The sequence below is a fragment of the Lithobates pipiens genome, unplaced genomic scaffold (genome assembly GCF_037356315.1).
Source record: "Lithobates pipiens isolate NorthernLeopardFrog02 unplaced genomic scaffold, aLitPip1_a1.2 Scaffold_8, whole genome shotgun sequence".
NCBI classification, from domain to species: domain Eukaryota; kingdom Metazoa; phylum Chordata; class Amphibia; order Anura; family Ranidae; genus Lithobates; species Lithobates pipiens.
In genome coordinates, this window is record NW_027507903.1 from 477,493,611 (window position 1) to 477,516,233 (window position 22,623).

General features: G+C 41.2%; 1 protein-coding gene across 2 annotated transcripts in view; it reads right to left on the reverse strand.

Moving 5' to 3' along the window:
• Nucleotides 1-1,480: 1,480 nt before the first annotated feature.
• BCAT1 (branched chain amino acid transaminase 1) overlaps nucleotides 1,481-22,623 on the reverse strand; it is a 99,854-nt gene continuing 78,711 nt past the window's right edge. For both annotated transcript variants that reach the window (XM_077468737.1, XM_077468736.1), the window contains exons 8-11: nucleotides 16,045-16,130; nucleotides 11,123-11,263; nucleotides 8,742-8,816; nucleotides 1,481-3,646 (exon numbers count right to left, since the gene is read on the reverse strand). In XM_077468737.1, the coding sequence (XP_077324863.1) occupies nucleotides 3,599-3,646; nucleotides 8,742-8,816; nucleotides 11,123-11,263; nucleotides 16,045-16,130 (350 nt within the window). In that variant the 3' untranslated portion in view covers nucleotides 1,481-3,598. The remainder of the gene's footprint in view (nucleotides 3,647-8,741; nucleotides 8,817-11,122; nucleotides 11,264-16,044; nucleotides 16,131-22,623) is intronic.

Sequence of the window (22,623 nt, forward strand, 5' to 3'; positions counted from 1 at the left end):
GACTGCAAGCTCTATTATAAAAAGATAGATCACTAGCTATATAGGTGAGGTGAATATAGCGGTGTATACTGCGGTCAGGGCACGCAGACAATAACCACTACACAACAGCAAGATCGAAAATCGTCCGAAAACGATCGGTGTGTACTGCGTTGAAGGTACACAGAATACCCACTGCTTCAGACGCCAACACACTACACAAGGCCGCCGCGCTGGCGGCCTTATATAGTGTGGGGCGTGCACTACACAGCCTGAGCTATGATTGGCCACAGGCATCCTGCCTGTGGCCAATCATGGCTCTCCTCGCTGCTGGCGCTGCGATTGGCCAAGCATGCGGGGTCACAGTGCATGCTTGGCCAATCATGAGCCAGCAATGCACTGCGCCATCGCAGTGCATTGTGGGCCGTGAGCACCACACGAATTTGGCGCGAACGGACCAAAATGTTCGGACTTAGCCGAACGGACGAACAGCCAACACGAAGCTCATCCCTAGTCACCATAGGTCATACACATATCTTTCCCATTCCTCATTCACCCCTCTACATTTCCAACCCTTCCCTCCTAGTTTTACTATCTCCTTCTGGTCTGCTCCATCTAATCTTCCTAAGTTTTATTTTTACTTCTTGTCGTAGTGAAAAGTTATCTACCTTTGTGGGACCTGTATGATTTTCTTGATAGCAATGAGAGACTTAATTCGAAACACTATTTCCTTTCTTTAAACATTAGTATACATGTTCTAGGCCTTACGGGAAATATATGTTGGAATGGGCAGGTTGGGGACTGCATTCACTGAGGCTGCTAAAATGTATAAGTGTTCAGTGTGCTGCTTCTGTTGACCAGTGGTCTCCAAACTGCGGCCCAGGGGCTTAGTTGTGGCCCTTTGCTAGCCTTTACCCAGCCCCTGGGCCACTATTACGAAGCATTATTCCTCCCACTGACACCAGTGATGGGGCACCATTTCTCCCACTAATACCAGTGACGGGGCACTACTGCTCCTACTGATACCAACAGTGAGGCACTATTCCTCCCACTGACACCAACAAAGGGACCCTTTTTCTCCCATTGATACAAATGATGGGCCACTATTTCTCTCCATAATACCAGTGATGGGGCACTATTCTTCCTCCTACTGACCACATGCGCCATGTAATTTACTCTCACTGACCACCAAGCACTGTTTACTCATGGAATATGAGACATTTTCTGCTCCCAAAGGCCACAGTACAGCCCTCCTAAAAAGTCTGAAAGACAGTAGACTGGCCCTTTGTTTAGTAAGTTTGGAGACCCCTTTTGTAGATGAATGTGATAAACTTCTTTGTCTTGATCTGTTTTCAACACATTCTAAGTTGTACCTTGTTTTAAGCAATGTGTATTGTAAAAACCCAACCTGTATACTTGTGTAATCTTCAAAAATGTTCCTGCATGTTCTGGAAACTGAAAATAAAGAATAAAAAAAATAAAAAAAAAAGACTACCCGTGGAAATCCTTTTTATTAAACACTATTTATTGAGAATTCACATAAACCCACAAATGAACACAAAATATCTGGAGTGTTCAGGTTGAGACAACCACTTCATATAGTAATCATCAGCCATTGGTCTGATTATAATGAAATAACTAGATAATACAGTACAGATCAATCAATATTATTGCTGGCACAGAACAGACGACTACAACCCCTACAGCTGCCCATCCTGAATATTAAACTACTTGGAGTGTGACCAATGAAAAAAGTCCACAAACGAACGTCATCACCGATGGTGGAAATATTGTGGTTTTGATTTTTGTTAAATCTGGAACTGTTTAGAAAAGTGTATCCGTATACATTGCAATGGCCACAATGTGCTGTGCTGAAACGTCAGCTCATGTGCATCTGAAACTATTGCACAATGCATGGTGAATCTCAACCATACTGGATTTTTCTTGAACCTACTGGCTGGTTTAAAAAAGAGAAACCGCGGAACTGTCAATCTCATCCTAGCTTTACTGAACTAGTCACTGGGGTTGATTTACTAAAGGTAAATCAGCTGTTAACTTTGCAAGGGAAGTTTTCCCAGAGCTTAGTGGATAAGGTGAAATTTCACTTTACGAAGAATACTCAATCATGTGCAATAAAAAAAAAAAAAATAGCATTTTTGCTTGCATATTATTGGATGATGGAATTCAGCAGAGCTTTACCTGATTTGCTGACCTCTGGGTAAATTGTCAAAAAAAGTGCAACTTCCTTTGCGAAGTAAAAGCTACTGCTTTTAGTAAATCAATCACAGAGAGTCTGTGACCTGGAACAGGTTTACCTCCAGCAAGGCCCAGCATTTTGGAATAAATGTAGAATTAAGCTGGTTCATAAGGGTGCATTAGACTTGAAAAGTCTCTAAGGGGTTACAGAAGCTCCACTTATCTATTCTGGACTGTGCTCGTGCCCAAAAAAAAATAAAAAAATGGCCCCTTATTAGCCGCGTAATATTATGCTTTTTTCTCACAAGAAAAAACACACAGCAAAAAAAGAATAAGAATAACAGTCCAGAAATAAATATATGTATAAAAAGGGGAAAATACAAAACATTAAATGAGATAAGCTAAGCTACCTAAAAACCTTCTAAATAAAATGCGCAAATTTCTCCTAAGCAGCTCAGTGAGGAAAATTAAAACGTCAAGGACTTGGTGAAGATTCATTGGCAAAATCAGTCATTTCACAGCTAAATCTATTCCACTTATCCCCAAGCACCATGCTCGGGACAAGGTTATTTAACACCCAAGACAAAAGGTCCAAAATGCCCCCCACCTCACCCTTTGTGCTGTGAACTATTTCAGCAGCATAGGTTGCAGGTCCTGCCCAGTTTGCGCTCCTCTCCTGTACCTAAGGCAACTGCCTCCTCGGCCTACCCCTCAGCCTGGCCCCCGAATAACCATCACCTCCTGGAATTGGGCAATGGTGGCAGAGGAGCCCTAGTTATTGTAGGTATCAGCTGTCTCAAATATTCAATCTATTCCACTAAATGAATGGGGTAATACTGGGATCTGCTGGCTGTTACCGAAATAAGTCTAGTCATTTCTAAATTGTAGCGCCATTTATTTTATATATGATGATACAAAAGCTATATAACTGACACAATAGTCGGATCTTGGGCATCACTTTGTGCTTCACAAACCTTGTGCTTCATCAGATATTGCTCTGCGAGAATTTAAAGTATAAAATACCCTAATTAAAATGTCCTTTGGCTGCTACAGATACAAAACTGTTCACATTTTTGTGTGCTTCTCACCACAATGTAATAAAACAGATAATCTAATGCATAAAACCCTGATTAATCCACATTAAAGCAAGCACAGAGTAAAGGGACTTCACACTGTTCCCTGATATTGGTGCATTGGAGGAGAATTTATGGTTGATACTTTGAGCACATTAGTACGAGACACCTCATTCAAGATATGATTGGGAAAAGTGCTTATTGTGTTTCACAGATTTCTACAGCTAGAAAAGATTTCTATTAGCTAAACCCATGGATAGGAACACCGACACCCACAATACACCGGGCGATACTATACAGCGGGCTCTACTTGTATGTCTTGTGTCCTTTGTGTTCACAATTCGGGATGGTGTCTAGGAGCTGCCCACCACTATGGTCCAGGAATTCTCCATTCTTCCATACTGAAATCATAAAATACAATAAAAGTGAATAAAAAGAATAAGAAGCCACACCAAAAATATTTTTCTCAGATATAAAAAGGCAACCACCCTGTGCAAAAATAAATAAATAAATAAATAAATAAATAAAAAAAAAAAAAAGAAGTGACAGCTGCCCCCTTAAAGTGTGAATCACACTATTACATAAAACCAAAATTATAAAGGAGCTATTAAACAAAATATCTCCTCAGACTTCTATGTGATAAATGATTTGGACTTTAAACACTACAAGATTAAAAAGGCGCAATAAATAACATTATTCCAAAAAAAACAAAAACCTGTGGATATAAAATCATACAGTTCATATATAAATGTGCCCTTTAATTAATTACTTCCCATCCACTGTGTCTTTGGTGAAATCAAAATATAAACGTGCTCCACCACCAGTGATACAAATGTTCACTCACCAGAGCCCAAAGGCCCACTGGACCACAAAACATATACAATAATAAAGTTTGCCAGCATGGGACTCCCGATTGATTCCTCTCCACTTCACAGATGTTCCTTCCCCTCAGCGGGATATACACCAAATACCCAGAAAGAAAATAACACAGTAATTGTGCAACACAGTTTTATTTTAAAATTTCCACTTAAAACCAATCCCCAATTGTTTGCACTTACATGTCAGGGTGCCCAGACTGGCACCAACGCAACCAACATAAACATGTAAAACCGTGTTGCATGATTACCGTTTGCTGAGTGGAAGGAACATCTGTGAAGTGGAGAGGAATCAATCAGGAGTCCCATGCTGGCAAATTTTATTATACATGCTTTGTGGTCCAGCGGGCCCACGGGCTCTGGTGAGTGAGCATTTATATCACTGGTGGTGAAGCATGTTTATTTTTGGATTTGACCAAAGACACACAGTGAATGGGAAGCATTTAAAGGGGTTGTAAAGCTTTGTGTTTTTTTACCTTAATGGATTGAAACACCTTGCACTCTCCGGCTCCTCCGAGCCCAGAATCTCCGTTGGCCCGTTCCTGTGTTGCTTTTCCCCAGCTCTTGTGGGCTCTTCATTGGATGATTGATAGCAGTGTAGCCATTGGCTCCCGCTGCTGTCAATCAAATCAACGTGGCGCATCAGGGGGCGGGGGCCGAGTGATACACTATGGCCGCCAAGTGGATCACACAGGAGCATACCCGCAAACTAACCCCCTTGGGAGAGCGCTTCCCAGAGGGGGGTTAGCTCTTGCAGGGAGGAGCCGAGACAGCCACCGAGGGACCCCAGAAGATGAGGATTGGGGCCACTCTGTGCAAAACAAACTGCACATTGGAGGCAAGTATGGTATGTTTGTTATTTAAAAAAAAAAAAAAAAAAAAAAAAAAAACAACCTTTAACGTACCGTATATACTCGAGTATAAGCCGAGATTTTCAGCCTCTTTTTTGAGGCTGAAAGTGCCCCCCTCGGCTTATACTCGAGTCATCGCTGTCTGACTGCTCGATCAGCGTGTCGAGCAGACAGACAGCGGCCATTCTATGATTCAAAAGCCGCGCCTCCGGCTCCGCCTTCGCCTGTGATAGGCGGAACACTGAATTTCCCAGCAGCCTGTGTTCCGCCTATCACGGACGTCGTATCATCCTCGTACTACGGACGAGGATGATACGACGTCCGTGATAGGCGGAACACAGGCTGCTGGGAAATTCAGTGTTCCGCCTATCACAGGCGAAGGAGTAGGCGCGGCTTTTGAATTTTACAATGGCCGCCGACGAAGAGGGCACGGGACGGAGGCAAGGCAAGGCACGGCACGGGACGGGACGGGACGGGACGGGACGAAGGCAAGGCACGACACGGGACGGAGGCTCGGGACAAAGGCTCGGGACACAGGTAGGCTGGACACACACACACACACACACACACACACACACACACACACACACACACGGATGGAGACACACACACACGGATGGAGACACACACACACGGATGGATGGATGGATGGATGGAGACACACACACACACAGGGACACACACAGGGATGGATGGATGGATGGAGACACACACACACAGGGATGGATGGATGGATGGATGGAGACACACACACACAGGGATGGATGGATGGATGGACACACACACACACAGGGATGGATGGACGGACACACAGGGATGGACGGACACACAGGGATGGACGGACACACAGGGATGGACGGACACACACACAGGGATGGACAGGCATGTCTCACCCTCGGCTTATACACGAGTCAATAAGTTTGCCAGTTTTTTTGGGGGTAAATTGGGGGCCTCGGCTTATATTCGGGTCGGCCTATACTCGAGTATATACGGTAATATAGAATCGAATTGTGGGCACAATTCAATAAGGACTTTATATTTGTATTTTTTAGCACTATTCTATGTGCACAAACTAATCACGATTGCACATTTATATATGAACGGTATGATTTTATACCCACAGTTTTTCATTTTTGTAATAATATTATTTATTGCACATTGTTAATCTTGTAGTGTTTAAAGTCCAAATTATTTATCCCATAAGTATGAGGAGATATTTAGTTTAATAGCGCCTTCTTTATCATTTTGGTTTTATACAAAACAAAAATAGGACAGTGATAACCTTACACAAAATTGAATTTGTATATTACAAAACTTAAACAAAATACATGAAATGAATTCAACTGAAAACATTTACCTATTCTTTTTAATAAATTTCCTGACTGTAATCTGTAAACTAATGCTTCCCAACACAATGGGGTTGAGTTACTAAAACTAGAGAGTGCAAAATCTGCTGCAGCTCTCCATAGAAACCAATCAGCTTCCAAATTCAGCTTGTTTAATTAAGCTTTGACAAAAAACCTGGAAGAGGATTGGTTTCTATTAGGGTTGCACTGATACAGACATCAGTGGTGATACTAGACATTTGCACATTGGTACTTGTGCAAATGCTCCAATACCAGAAACCGATACTTTTCCACACTGATAGCTAAAATGTAAAAGAACAAAACAAAAAAAAAAACACAGCAATTATTGGTTGTTAAGGAGCAGGCCAGGCACGTCGTTAACAATGGATGACTCATTCATTTGTCAGTGGGTTTCCCCTGTTGACAGCTGAAGTGTAAACAAAGTCACGGCAATTGGAGCGGGCAATGTTTATCAACAACATTGCTCAGCTACTGAAACGGAAAGATAAACATGGTTTCTTTTTGTATCTTTCTGTTTATTCACCTACAGATCAAAGGGATGAACTTCAATCTGCAGATGAAGTCAGATGAATACAACCTGTCAAATAAAATATTTTTATTTTGTTTTTTTATTAAATGTTCCTCTGTTTAACCAATTATTAATCCATAATTTACTCTGGTCAGCCTTGGTTAACTCCTTATTCTCCTTCATTTAATTATTTTCCTGCTGATTTTTTTTTTTTGCTCACTTCTATTTTATAAACTATAAATAATTAAAACTTTTTTTGTGTTTGCTTGTTAATATTTTTACACCTTTAACATATATTTACAAGTTTCACATTGAAAAAGCTCAACATTTAAAAAAACAATTATTTAATTTGTAAAAAAACTTTTCAATGCTTTGAACCATTACTTAGAGCTAAGGTGTAAACAAAACGGTTGCAGTAGGTATCAGTAATTGGTAGCGGTGAGTACTAAAAAAAAAAAAAAAAGTATCGGTACTCGTAAAAAAAATAAAAATAAATTATATTGGTCCATCCCTAGTTTCTATGCAAAGCTGTGCCAGATTTTGCACTCTGCGGTTTTAGCAAATCAACCGCAATGTCTTACAGTTGGGTTTTGATCATCTACATTTCCCATTTGACAGACAGGTGCAGGCTGCTAGCTGTCAGATCGTGCAGTGGCTAATGGTTCCAGTCTCCACCAATGACCAGGAAGCAACCAGCATGATCCCGATCACATGGTCAATATGATGGCAGGTTAAATGATGCAGGCTGAAATGGCTAAATTTGATCTGGGCCCTCATGCATCAAGGACCCTTGCCTCCTTCAGTTTCAGCCTATGACTGCTGAATACAGAACTTATCTGGGATGCTGGCTATGGCTTTAAACAATCTTTTGGCAGATTTTAGATTAAAGCAGAACTTCAGCCGTATCTTTCTCCTTGCAACCATGTAGAGAGTCACCTCTTGGGCTGAAAGCGTTTCTTCACAACACAATCATTAGAAGCTGCAGAAGGTATCTGGATACCACCTTATTTTCAGCCTTAACAAATTCTAGCCTCATACAGCCCTTCCTCTTGATCCGTATTGTCACTGGACTGCCTCTTACAGCTATTTGTTTGCCATCAATCTATCTGTCCCCAGTTACTATACTGCTGTTCTGAATGTTATATGAAGAACACAAACTCAGCATCCCTTTAGATATTCATGCTCCTCCCAGCTGGCCACTGGGTAGTACAGACTCTAGATTAGTGTTTCTCAACTCCAGTCCTCAAGGCGCCCCAACAGGTCATGTTTTCAGGATTTCCCTCAGATAAACGACTGTGGTAATTACTAAGGCAGTTAAACTGATCAAATCACCTGTGCAAAATAATGAAAAGCCTGAAAACATGACCTATTGGGGCACCTTGAGGACTGGAGTTGAGAAACACTGCTCTAGATATACATTCTACTAATCATTTGCTTGATTACACTATATTAATAGGAGCAAGAACGCCTAGGGATGATGTTTTTTTTTTCATATAATGAACGCATGGGTTTAACGCTAACATGATCTTTCTGGCAAAAAATAAAGATTTTATGATGATCTTACTGAAAGCAAAGACTAGCAGACAGATGCAGTCGTTATGTCACTTGGTCTAAAATCAGGTGTATTTTGCAAACAAGAACAATTGTGTTTAAAAAAAATGTAATTGCCTGTTGTTTCCCTCTCTCCCCTCAATCAAGGGAAATTATTATATGCCGACATTACAGTTCAGCTTTAAAATCAGCCTTTATAAATAAATTGTGATTGCATTTTGCAAAATTGCTCAGTACCTTATAAATTAAAGTTAATTCATTAGAATGAATTAATAAAAGTAAACTTTACAAAGCATGAGAAGGGTTCCTGCCTTCAAACTAGGGCAAAGAGCGTAATAACCCACCTGGATATCGGCCAGCTCTTTTAATACACGAGCAGCAATTTTAGGTCCATTCTCCATTGTCGGGATATGTAAATTCTGTGGAAACCCAAAATACAAGGATTAAAAAATAAATAGTTACAACTACAAATGCAAACATTTCAAACCACCAATAAAGTATATGATTAATGTTGGTTTCTTTCTAATTCATACTCTACTTTTAATCATTTTAAAACAATTTTGTTACAAAGGAATCTGAAGATCCTTACGATTTTGTCTGTTTAGCTACAAAAAGCATTTTTCTTGCACATAAAATCATGCTGCAGGTTTGGCCAACTGTAGTCCGTTTTGTTTATAAATTGTAAAAAAAGGATTTAAAAAAAAAAAAAACGTTTATTTACATTTTTTATCTACATTCTTTCCATTTTTTGGGCTTCAAGAAAACTGTTAAAGGCAGGTACAGTTGTGCTCATAAGTTTACATACCCTGGCAGAATTTATGGATTTCTTGGCCATTTTTCAGAGAATACGAATGATAACACAAACATTTCTTTCACTCATGGTTAATAAATGGCTTCAGCCAAACACTATCAATCAACTGTGTTTACTCTTTTAAAGGCCCCTTTAACAAGGGCGATTCGAATTCAGCTTTTAGCTGCGGATAGATCAAGTTATCTACCACAGCTAAACTCAGGCAATGCTTTCCTATGGCCCCATTCACACACCGCGTTTAGCAACGGTTTCGTTACATGGGGTTTTTGTGCGGTTAGAAAAAATAAATTTGATTGCGTCCAGAACCGATTTATTGCAGCTATCTGCACATAACTGCAGATAAATCACAGTGTACTATTTCTCCCGTGGATAGCAGTAGCAGGAAGGAAAGAAAAAACAACAGGAAGCACATCAGAAATGACAAGAATGTTCCAACACAGCTAAACGCAGCTAATCGCAATGTACAACTGCAAGTGATCACTGTGCCTTGGAATTTCGAAAAGAAAACATGCTTTTAACAGCGGCAGAACAGCCACCCATGTGAAAGGGGCCTTAATCATAATGACAACAGAAACTATCCAAATGACCCTGATCAAAAGTTTACCTAACCCAGTTCTTAATACCATGCATTGCCCCCTTTTTACATCAATGACAGTTTGACGTTTTTTGCGGTATTTGTCGATGAGGCCCTTCATCTTCTCCGATGGTAAAGCTGCCCATTCCACTTGGCAAAAAGCCTCCAGTTCCTGTAAATTCTTGCGCTGTTTTGCATGAGCTGCACGTTTGAGATCTCCCCAGAGTGGTTTAATGATACTGAGGTCAGGAGACTGAGATGGCCACTCCAGAACCTTCACTTTATTCTACTGTAGCCAATAATAGGTCGACTTGGCCTTGTGTTTGTGTGACTTTGTGTCAGAAGGTTTGAGGCTTGTCTCTGTGCTGTTTGGCACATTGTAAGCGGGATACTTTGTGGCATTGGCGTAGCAATGGCTTTCTTCTGATGACTCAACCATGCAGCCCATCTTTCTTCAAGTGCCTCACCACATGTTTTCAGAGAGTCCTGGATTTCATCTGAAGTTATTTGTGGGTTTTTCTTTGCATCCCGGACAATTTTGTTGGCAGTTGTGGCTGAAATTTTAGTTGGTCTACCCGACCGTGGTTTGGTTTCAACAGAACCCCTCATTTTCCACTGCTTGATTAGAGTATGAACACTGTTGATTGGCATTCTCAATTCCTTGAATATCTTTTTATATCCCTTTCTTTTTTTATACAGTTTAACTACCTTTTCCTGCAGATCCTTTGACAATTCTTTTGCTTTTCCCATGACTCCAGAATCCAGAAACGTCAGTGCAACACCGGATGAAGGATGCAAGGGTCTATCAGAAACTCACTGATCTTTTATGCACACACACCAATTAGAAGCAAACAGATCACAGGTGAGGATGGTTACCTTTAATAGCCATTCAAAGGCCTTTATGTCAACTTGTGTGCATGTTATCAGGCCAAATTCACCAAGGTATGTAAACTTTTGATCAGGGTCATTTGGGTAGGTTCTGTTGTGATTACTCTTTTTAAATCATAAACACAGTTGATTGATAATAAATGGCTTCAGCCAAACACTAACCATGAGTGAAAAATGTTTTTGTGTTATCATTCATATTCTCTGAAAAATGGTCAAGAATTCAAATTCTGCCAGGGTATGTAAACTTATGTGCACAACTGTATTACATAAGAACTTAATAAAAAGAAAAAATATATAAAACTACAGTTTCTTTTCTGTTTTTCCTTAAATAAAAGCTCCGATGTGCTCACAGAATGAGATCTACAATGTGGCACAGCATGACATCCATATTGTCAGACAAATGAATTATATCTACCATTGATTCTCTGTCAGCACAGACAGCTCAGTCTCACCTCATTCTTGTACTGTACAGTTCCAACTGGACAAACCACACAGGCTGTACCGGAACCGAACATTTCCTTCACTCGGTTTTCTTTCAATGCTGTCAACAAGTCCTTCATGGTGATGTAACGTTCAGACACCTTAAACTCACCCTGTGAAAAGGTACAAAACACATATCGTATCAGAATACTTTAACTATTTGACTCCCACCGCTTGAATTTAGAATAAACCTGCTTGATGGTTTTTGGCTTTTGGTTAAATTATTTTTCTGTACATTCTTACATTTCTTAAAAAAGAATCTCCATTTTAAAATAAAAATTAACCCCTATCTTCAGACCTTTCTGTCTAGTGTAGCCAGGTGCTAGGGCTAGAGACAGAGATTTATGACACTGTGCTGCTGTGCTTTCTGTGCTCCCAATGGAGTTCAGCTGAATGGATTGACACTACCTCGCCTCCATCCACCAGGGGGAGCTTTGCTACAAGGAGACCAAGGTGTGCATGTCACTGCTCCTGTTTGCACACATCAACCTGCTACAAGCCTGCAGTGGTGTGCTGAGGTCTAGAGTCATTCTAGGCAGATCCAGAAGTGAGCTGACATCTGAACAGCAGGACCCTTGTTGCTACATCGCTGGGACAGGTGAGAGGACATTACTGCCATTAACCTGTTGCTGCTAGTAGGCACCGAGCACTAGGGACTGGCCATCCAGCTAGCAGCATTATTTGCTGCATGCAGACTTTACTAGGACTATACTCATGTGCACCACTGTAAAGACTGGACCCCAACGCTAGCCAGCTGAAGAACTAGGGATAAAGACTACTCATTCAGAAAGCTCTTCACAAGTGAATTGCCTATTGTCCATAGTAAGAGGTACCTCTCTAGGGAGTTTTGAATTTCATCGCTGCCATTCGTATAGCGTGCACCCTAAAGTGCATATAGCCTACTGATTACAGAAGCCTTATTGCAGTATTTATTATCATTGATGTTACCGTTTTCTAATACCATTACTTATTGCAGATTTTGTAGATCACCGGGTTTACTCCCATTTAGCTGGAAAGAACACCATCCTACACTGTTATAGCCTAGTGAACATATTGTCTAGTGAAGTGTGATTGATCTAATCCTTTACTTACTCATTCATTTGCACACTGCTATTTACTGCAACCTGTGACAATATATTGGGTTTATTCGTCAGTAACCATTCTGGTGTTTGCTTTTTGATATTGAACCTTACTTGTAAACAGGATATCTATAAATGTGCTCCCAGTATCAGGGCCTTATATCAGTCTGCTTAACCTGGTAGTTCAGTGGGATTGAGGTTGTTCTCAGAGGCAAGGCAGAAGAACAGAGAACCCAATCTACCAAGAAGCTCTTGCAGGGGTAACACTACACTGGCAACAGAAAGGTTACAGGCCCCTAAATTGTAATACATAAACCTGCCTGTATAGATTTAATACAAGCAGCTGTGCCAGTTTTAGTATCCTGAGATCACATAAACAGACACATCTTTAATATCACACCAAGCTACTACCACTAGGGGTCATCAGTGTTCTCTGTACAGCAATTTGGAATATCTCAGAGCTTTATAAATGTATAATAGTGTGTGAAAGTGATGGGAATATTAGAGTTTACATTTTTGTTTATTAAAAAAAAAATCAAACATACAGTTTACTAATAAAAACATATTTACACAACAATAAACAACTAAACAAAAACAAGTATGCTTACATCAGCAAGTAAAGAAAACCGTTTCCTGACAAGAGAACATAGAAAGAAACTTTTTTTTTTTGCCATTAAAAAATAAGACTACAAACCCCGAACCTCAACTTAACCACCTCAATACCGGGCACTTAAACACCTTCCTGCCCAGACCAATTTTGAGCTTTCAGCGCTGTCACACTTTGAATGATAATTGCGCGGTCGTGCTACACTGTACCCAAATGACATTTTTATAATTTTTTTCCCACAAATAGAGCTTTCTTTTGGTGGTATTTGATCACCTCTACGGTTTTTATCTTTTGCTAAACAAATAAAAAAAAAACGAAAATTTTGAAAAATAAATATGTTTTTTTTTTGTTTCAGTTTCAAAACGTTGTAAATAAATAAGTACGTTTTCTCCTTCACTGATGGGCACTTGTGGGGCGGCACTGACGGGTACTGATAAGGCGGCACGGATGAGGTGGCACCAATGAAGTGGCACTGATGAGGTGGCATTGATGGGCACTGATATTTGGCACTGATGGGCGACACGGATGGACACTGATAGGTGGCACAAATTGGCACTGATAGCTGGCACGGATTGGCATGGATGGGCACTGATAGGCGGCACGGATGGGCACATATAGTTGGCATGGATGGGCACTGATAGGCGGCATTGTATTGTACTGATGGATGCCAGTGCCAAACAATAATGCATGCCAATCAGTGATGCCCATTGTGGGCACTGGCTGGCATCTCTGGTGGTCCAGTGTGGGCATCCTCGGGGGGGATGAGCTAATAATCGATCAGCACAGACCCCCCCCCTCTGTCAGAGGAGCAGCCGATTGGCTCTCCTCTACTCACGTCTGACAGACGCGAGTGAGGAAAACCCGATCACCAGCTCTTCCTATTTACACTGTGATCAGCCGTGATTGGACACGGCTGATCACGTGGTAAAGAGTCTCCTTCGGAGACTTCACCGAGATCGTAGTTGTGGGGTGTCAGACTGACACCCCGCAACAACGATTGCCGCGATGCGCGCCCCCGGGGGCGCGCAGCGGCTCAAAATCCTGAGGACAGTCTATGACATCCAGTCAGGATTTTGAAACCACTTTGCCGCCGTCATTTGACAATGGGCGGGCGGCAAGTGGTTAAACACAATCCAGACTAAGAAACATTTCGCCATCAGGATGCGATTCCAAACCCGCCCCCCCCATTAACCCCTCCCCCCACATCATTCACCTTGCATTCTGCACCAGCCACTCTCATTCCCTTCCCATCTCCCCCCACCCACTATCTAACCCACCCCTCACTCCACCCCTTGGTGTCTGCCGATCCTCCAGCTGCACTTCTGCCATGATGAGGAGGGGTTGGCACTACCATACATTCTGGTATAGCACCCTCTGCTGCCTTCACTACACTAGGAGAAATAATAGGTGCGGACACAGACTTGACAACCACATTTTCTGACACTGACTGGGGAACCATAGACTGGGGGGACACTGACACAGATTCTGACGGGACAGAGACACTAGGATCCCCTGGTACAACCTCCGCCAACCCAGACTCTTCTCTATCCAGACGGAAAAACTCCTCCACCAATCAGAGCTGTTAGAAAGGTCTGGTATGGAAGCTGAAGTAGAGATACGTGGACAAGCAGGGAGCACTTGTGGATTCCTCAAGGTAAATGTGCAAATGTAGGTGACAGTGAGCCAACACTTCTGTGGATTGAGATTAGTAGTATACATTGAATGTATAATATTATTGATGAGAAGTTTTAAAAGCCCATACACTAGGTCAGATGAAGAGAAGAACTGAGCATAAATGAAAAAAACAGATACACAAAAAAAAAACACCAAAATATGAAACAGGTGTTGTTTTTTTGAGTATCTGTTTTTTCATCTATGCAGAAGTATTAGCTCACGGTCACCTACATTTGCACATTGACATTGTGGAATCCACAGTGCTCCCTGCTTGTCCATGTCTCTACCTCAGCTCCCATGCCAGACCTTTCCAACAGCTCTGATCCTCTGTTCACATCTATGCAGTTGACGTAAGTATTTATAGGGATGTCCATCCTGTCCCTTACACCCATTACTTATTCCTATTATTCAGCTAAAATATTATACCATATGGTTATGTTTATTTATAGATCACCATTGCATTTGCCCCTGAAGAGTTGGTATACCCCAACGAAACGCGTTGGGCTTACATAGATGCACGATGTCCATACAGATGATTTTATGTCGCTTATATTGTTTTACTCTAGATCTTCCAACATCACCCAGCCCCTCCAGTGGCCCATGTAGCACAGGACTTGCCTTTAACCCATGATATGGCAAGTACCTTGGCGTCAATATTTATAAGTGGTTTTTAGCATGCCCTGCGTTTATGCGATTCTGTGTATGCCTTTTGAATGAGGCCACTCAATATATAGAGTAAGCATGTGGGATATAAAACACAGTATTTCTTTTATGGGTTCCAACAAAAAGGGGGGAGTTTTTTTGGGGACTTTGAATGAGAAATGTTTACCAAAGAGCAGTCTTGGCAAAGAACATGTTTTATATTATTGTGAAATCATGTACAGCATACTGAATAACACACAAAAAAAAAGACACATATGTGTTTAGGCTTTGGTGTGCACACCCTAATGCAATAGGCTGCACACACCTATGACTGTATACAAATGGTAAAAAAAAAAAAAAAAAAAAAAAAAGAATGAAAAAAAAAAAAAAAAAAAATATTATATATATATATATATATATATATATATATATATATATATATATATATATATATATATATATATATATATATATATATATATTTATATATTTATATAGCAGTAGGGCAATGGACAGTGTCAGTTGAGCAGTGGCCGATGTCATTGGGACAGAGATTGGTGTCAGTTGTTTATTTTTATTATGATTATGATTACTTGCCCATTTTTTTATTTTATACAATTATTTAAACTTTTTTTTTTTTTTTTTTTTACAATTTTTTTAGGAGCTCCATTGGGGTATTTTGGTGCAACAGGGGACATTGGTGCAGCACAGAGTGAATAGGATGTGCCCAGGCACACCTGGCTCACCCTGTGCACATGTCTATGTAAACAGTTTACAGTTATGTAGCATGAAATTAAAAGGCGGGGGCGGAGAACTGGTCATATTTTGGCATCCTTGCCTTGGGTGCCAGAGGACCTTGTCCTAGCACGCACTTTTACAGACTTGTACTCACCCATTTCTTGGCGAGGTCTAGTATACTATGCCTTGTTACTCCAGGAAGAATGATCCCATCTAGGGGTGGGGTAGCCAGTTCAAGTTCTGCAAAGGTACAAAGTAATTTCGTTTTTTTAATTGCTTGCAATACAAAAAACAGAATGTGAAGGTTAGTGAGAATAAAATAATTCCTTCAAATTAACAAATCCTTTGCAGATTTTGAGACTGAGTTACTAAAAGAGTTGAAAACATTTACACAACAAATTGCATGAAAATGTTCTTTATTTTTAATCTTATTAAAAGCAAATTCTTGTTTACTTATTTCATCTGCACATCACTGGGAATTCAAAGTGAACAGGAGTTTGCTTTTTACATGATCAGCTAGTTAAAGTGAATATTCACACACAGTTTATAGTGTGAAGGTTTTCAACTCATTTAGTAAATTAGCCTAGTTGTATATTGTATTCTCCATTTGTCATCTGATTCCTCCAATGTGCCATCGCTGGCTGTATCACCTGCTGGGTAACAGTTTATGAATGGGATGCAGAGGACTGCCAGTTGTCACATTAGCCATAAATTCACCAGACTTGGGAAGCTGACACCGAGGGGCTGCAGAGCAAACCCAATAACTATGTGAGAGATCAGCAGTTGTGTAGGAAGACGATATGGAGATTTCTAGTAAAGGGATGTGTATTTCACTCCTCTCCTGTCAAGGCAGCATCTGAGGAAGAGTTAAATATAGCTGTCCGCACACATACCACTTTTACCAGGGCTGCTGTTAGAGATCATAGGGCCCCCGTGCAGCATACCTGACAGGACCCCCTCTTTCTCCAGAAAATATCAAAATGATATGTTCACAAAAAATACACTAAAACCATTATTAGTGGACACAGACCTAACAAAATTCCTGCTAAATCTAAAAGCTAAAACTGTATTGGGTAAATAAAGATCTGTTCTGTGAAGCCCTCAGAGATTTGTTAGAGAACCTTTGTGAACAAACAGCATCATAAAGGACAAGGAACTCACCAGACAGGTCAAGGATAAAGTTGTGGAGAAGATTAAAGCTGGGTTAGGTTATTAAAAACTATCACAAAGCTTTAAACATCTCACAGAGCACTGTTCAATCCATCATAAGAAAATGGAAAGAGTATCACACACCTACAAACCTACCAAGACATGACCGTCCACCTAAACTGACAGGCTGGGCAAGGAGAGCATTAATCAGAGAAGCAGCCAAGAGGCCCATGGTAACACTACAGGAGTTGCAGAGATCCACAGCTCAGGTTGGAGAATCTGTCCATAGGACAACTATTAGTCGTGCACTCCACAAATCTTGCCTTTATGGAAGAGTGGCAAAAAGAAATCCATTGTTGAAAGAAAGCCATAAGTCCAGTTTACAGCCTGCGAGAAGCCATGTGAGGGACACAGCAAATGTGGAAGAAGGTGTTCTGCTCAGATGAGACCAAATTGTAACTTTTTGGCCTAAAAACAAAACAATATGTGTGGCGGAAAACTAACACTGCACATCACCCTGAACAAACCGTGAAACATGGTGGTGGCATCATCATGTTGTGGGATGCTTTTCTTCAGCAGGGACAGAAAAGCTGGTCAGAGTTGATTGGAAGATGGATGGAGCCAAATACAGGGCAATCTTAGAAGAAAAGCTGTTAGGGTCTGCAAAAGACTTGAGACTGGGGCGGAGGTTCACCTTCCAGCAGGAATACGACCCTAAACATACAGCCAGAGCTTCAATGGAATGGTTTAGATCAAAGCATATTCATGTGTTAGGATGACCCAGTCAAAGTCCAGACCTAAATTGAGAATCTGTGGCAAGACTTAAAAATTTCTGTTCACAGACAAACTCCATCCAATCTGACAGAACTTGAACTATTTTACAAAGAAGAATGGGCAAAAATATCACTCTCTAGATGTGCAAAGCTGGTTGAGACATCCCCAAAAAGACTTGCAGCTGTAATTGCAGTGAAAAGGTGGTTCTACAAAGTATTGACTCGGGGGGCTGAATACAAATGCTCACCACACTTTTCACATATTTATTTGAAAAAAAATTGAAAACCATTTATCATTTTCCTACTACTTCACAATTCTGTGCCACTTTGCGTTGATCTATCACATAAAATTCCAATAAAATACATTTACGTTTTTGGTTGTAACAAAAATGTGGAAAATGTCAAGGGGTATGAATAATTTTTCAAGGGATTGTATGCTATGGGGACGCAGGAGCTGTACAAACGCAGCCGCAGGTCCTAATTTCACAGGCATATAGATGCAGATATATAGTCCCAAACACAGACAGTGTGCATTTGGGACCACTCACCCACACCTGTACACCTGTCAGATTAGGAGCTGCTGCTGTGTTTGTACAGCCGCCATATCCCCATCCAGTACCAGGCAGCTCCAGCCACGTGAACAAATCACTCACTCACATGGCCAGAGTAGCTGTGTGAATGAGGTCTTAATTGTGTTTTTCTTAGTTTTTTACAATTTTATTTTTTAGATTTTTTACCCTGTGGAGATGGGTGGGAGCTTTGGTGAAACATTAGGGGTCTAGTCAGTCTGTTTAGACCCCTGATCACTCACTTTTGAAAACAGAAATTCCTCAATCCCTTTCTCTGCAGCCTTAGCTGCACTGCAGAATGAATGTACAGGATTTGTTCTGTACAGAGGCTTCCTGTTCATTCACAAACTGAAGTATTGTAAACACAGTTCATTTTACTTCACTTATAAATGCACAGAGAAGCAATCGGTACCAATCACTTGTGTTCATTCAGGAAATTAAGAGGCAAATAAACACTTGACATGTTTACCGGTCCCCATTCTCCATTCTGACACTGGTCCCCCCTGTGCCCCACAACAACTGAATGGCAATGGGAGGGAGAGAAAAGAGAAGCCACACAGGGGAGTCGGCACTATGGGAAGAGGTAGGGGTGATTCAGATTGAGGACCGGGTAAGGACAAGGTTGTGATCGAAGCAACAGGAAGTGGGGGGGCATAATTACTGTAACTGATTCCCCTGTAGCTTCCCCTGCAGCAGCTGAAAACCAGTGGGAGGGAGGAGGGGGAGAATCCTCAGGGGGATAGGTTTCAGGAATTGTCCCCTTCCTTGCTGCTCTGATCATCCCCCCCCCCCCCTCCTTGTCAGCTGCATGGGCCCCCCTGTTAAACTGATGGGACCCAGGCCTCATACAGTAGAGCCTGTGCTATCTCCTTTATGGCAGTGCTGGGTGTAAAATCCACCAACTACTGCCAGACAAGAGAGCCCGGAATCCAAGAGATTTGGTATACACTGTATACGCAACATCGTTTTTGCTAAATCTAAGATTAAGGAAGGAACAGAGTCCGCAAGTACAACAGATTATTTTAGAAGGGGAGAGTTAGATAGAGGAAGGAGCAAAGCCCTCCAGCAGTGCAGAGTATTTCAGGAGAGGAGAGCTGGATAGAGGAATGGGCAGAGTCCCTCAGCAGTGCTGAGTATTTCAGGTTACAAGTGTGGTATAGAGCAGCCTTTTTCAACCAGGGTGCCTTCAGGTTTCTTCAAGGGTGCCTAGGCAAAATGCCCAAAAATTGCCCAATTTATGTAGATAAGCCACCAAATGGATTAAGCCCTTCCTTTTAGTTATACAACGCCACAAGTTTTCCTTGCACATTATTACAATCTTCCAGCCACCGGCGTCCTAACAACCAGTGACATCATCAGTTGATAATAAGAATGTCGGCACCTACACAGCACCCTTGTTTACCCCTCCCCTGCCGCTCTTCATTGGGTCACAGTAGCTGAGTGATGGCGAGAATTTAAGGGACAAGAGAAAAACTGGAATACTAGTCAGTACCAGTGTGCAAAGATGTGTTTGTTTTGCAAGAATAAATCACCTCTAATGTTGGGTGTCCTATGTGTATGGATGTAGCTGTAATATGTAAATCTATTCATTTCATTTTTTACATTTTAGAATGGGATGCCTCGAGATTAAAATTATGCACAAAGGGTGCCTTGACTTAACCACTTCCTGTCCACACTATAGCCGAATGATGGCTAGTGTGGACCTACATTTTAGGGAGGCCTTCAATAGATGTCCCCCCTTGCATGCTCCCCGCGTGTCCCCTGCCGCGTGCTTTGGCTCGGTGATCACAATGAGAGTTGGGGGGATCACAGATCAGAGTAAGGGGTCAATCCTGACCCCATACCATGTGATCAACTGTCAGCCAATGACAGCTGATAACTCGATGTAAACAGAAGATCAGTAAAATATTATTTGGGTATGGGACGAAACGTCCCACACTTCGCTTGAGTACTTTTGTCATATACCGCTTCCTCCCAGTCTGAATATAGATATCAGATATTCCAACCACTCCCAACAACAAACAAGGCAATACTCGTTGGGTTGCTGAACATGAACTGTTTATTAGAACAAGAATACAGTTTTATATACAGTTGAAGAGGAGGTTCCCCCTCCTGCTCATATTACTCTAACAATACACCTGTAACCAGAAACATAAAATTAACATGAGCTAGTTATCTATTTACCCAGACCTGGCGACTCAGAGATATGACCTTTTAGAGTAGACCTGCCATCTCCTCACTTACAACTTACAATACATACAAGTATAAAAACATCCCCCAATAGTTTGCTAGGAGGCAGAGGTATGTTAATGAGCATAGTAAACTATTAAGTGAAAGACTCGGGCTTTCCGGATCTCATTAACCAGCATTCCTTTCACTGACATCTGTCCACCGAGTCCCAAGCTGGCAGAAACCATCATGGCCTTCTTAATAATGTCCTTTTGCATTACATAACATATCTTCCTAAATGCTTGCAGCTCCCTTAGTTGATAGCAAGAGGCTAGCATTCAGTCCCATCCAAAAGCCTCTGTCACAGGGTACAGTGTTGTATGACCGCGCAATTGTCGTTCAAAGATTGACAGTGCTAAAAGCTGAAAATTGGTCTGGGCAGCAGGGGGTTTTAAGTGCCCAGTAAGCAAGTGGTTAAAAAAAGGTCCCCCACAGCACAGCAGAGTATTTCAGAGAAGGAAAGTTGGATAGAGGAAGGAGAAGAGAGTCTTTCAGATTATTTCAAGGGGGAGAATTATAGGAAAGAACATTTCAAAAAAGAAAGTTCTGGCATTATCAGACTATTTTTTTTTTCAACTTTACATATTATATGTATAACAGAGAGCTGAGAGCAGGATATTTACCAAATTCTGAAAATCTAACGTGACCACAATTATGACTTGGAGATAGAGACACTATTTAGATGTCCTTGGCTGTGTGCAGTTATAAATACAACATTGTCTTTGTTGTTTTCATATTTTTTGCAGGAGAGGAACATTTAAGTCCTAAATTGGATTGAATTGAATTTGTCTTCAGGTCATCTGACCCCATCCAGTTCTGTGCTCCTACTTTGTGGTTCTGAAGCACACACAACTTCTACAATAAACTCACTCTGTACAGTATTTAATGAGAATTCAAGGATCACCTAATGCAACATGATGGATAGAGTATCAGTTCATTTGTTCTTTTTCCATCTGACACCATGATCAGAAAGTTTGCTGCATTTACATGCCCATTCAGCAGCTGCATGGATCTACCCTGAGGCTGTGACAGGACAGTGAAGGAGAAGCAGTACAGTGATGAGGACAACTCTACAGCTCCTTTCAGTGTATTTTTGCACTGCAACATAGCTAATTGTTTCCTTGTGCTGCTTCTCCATTCACCATTCTGAGCTGTGCTGTACAGGGATTGTAAGAGGCTGATACCAGGTCACATTGAGGTACACAGACTACTTGCATTTACATGTATTGATGTATCAGTGAATATAGAGCTGCATTACTATGTGTCTTTTATATATGCCTGGTGTTCAGCTTTAAAGTGTCACTAAACCCACATCATAGCAAAAACTATCAATAATTGGTGAATTACATGCTGTTCATACTCACTCAGTTACTATGAGTTTTCTGTACTCTGCAAGAAAAAAAAACTGGTTGATCCTGCTGCTCTCTATCTCCACCTTCTGTTCATGTCCCCATTTCAGCTAGGGATTTTGCAGATTAGCCTTGGCAGTTCTGCACATGTTCAGTTTTCAGTGGCTTTCTATGCAGAACATTTCTTCCCCCTATCACATCTGAGCAGCTCAAGTGACTATATAATCTCACATGTGGGCATATAAATGACAGCCCACTCCCTCCCTCCTCCTTGCCCCACCAGCTAAACGCAATGGGGGCAGGATAGTACATGTAGATTAATGGAAGCTTCACCTCCCTCTTATTCTAAGACACAGGCTGGAGGGGCGTGACCCAGCCTATGACTAGCAGAAATCTGTCCACACCATGTTATTTCCACAAAATAATAAAGATTTGATTTCAAATATATATTTTTATGACAATTTTAAGATGGAGATAAGAGATGGGAGATAAGAGATAGGAGATAGGAGATAAGAGATAAGAGATAAGAGATATATCCCCATCTTTTTTTTTTTTTTTTTTTACTCTGTATTCCAAAGGCTGTTTTTTTTGTTATGTTGAACATGTGACCAGCAGCAGAGGATTATAAGCTCCTCCTGCTTATGTTTCCCTGGAGACAGGCTGG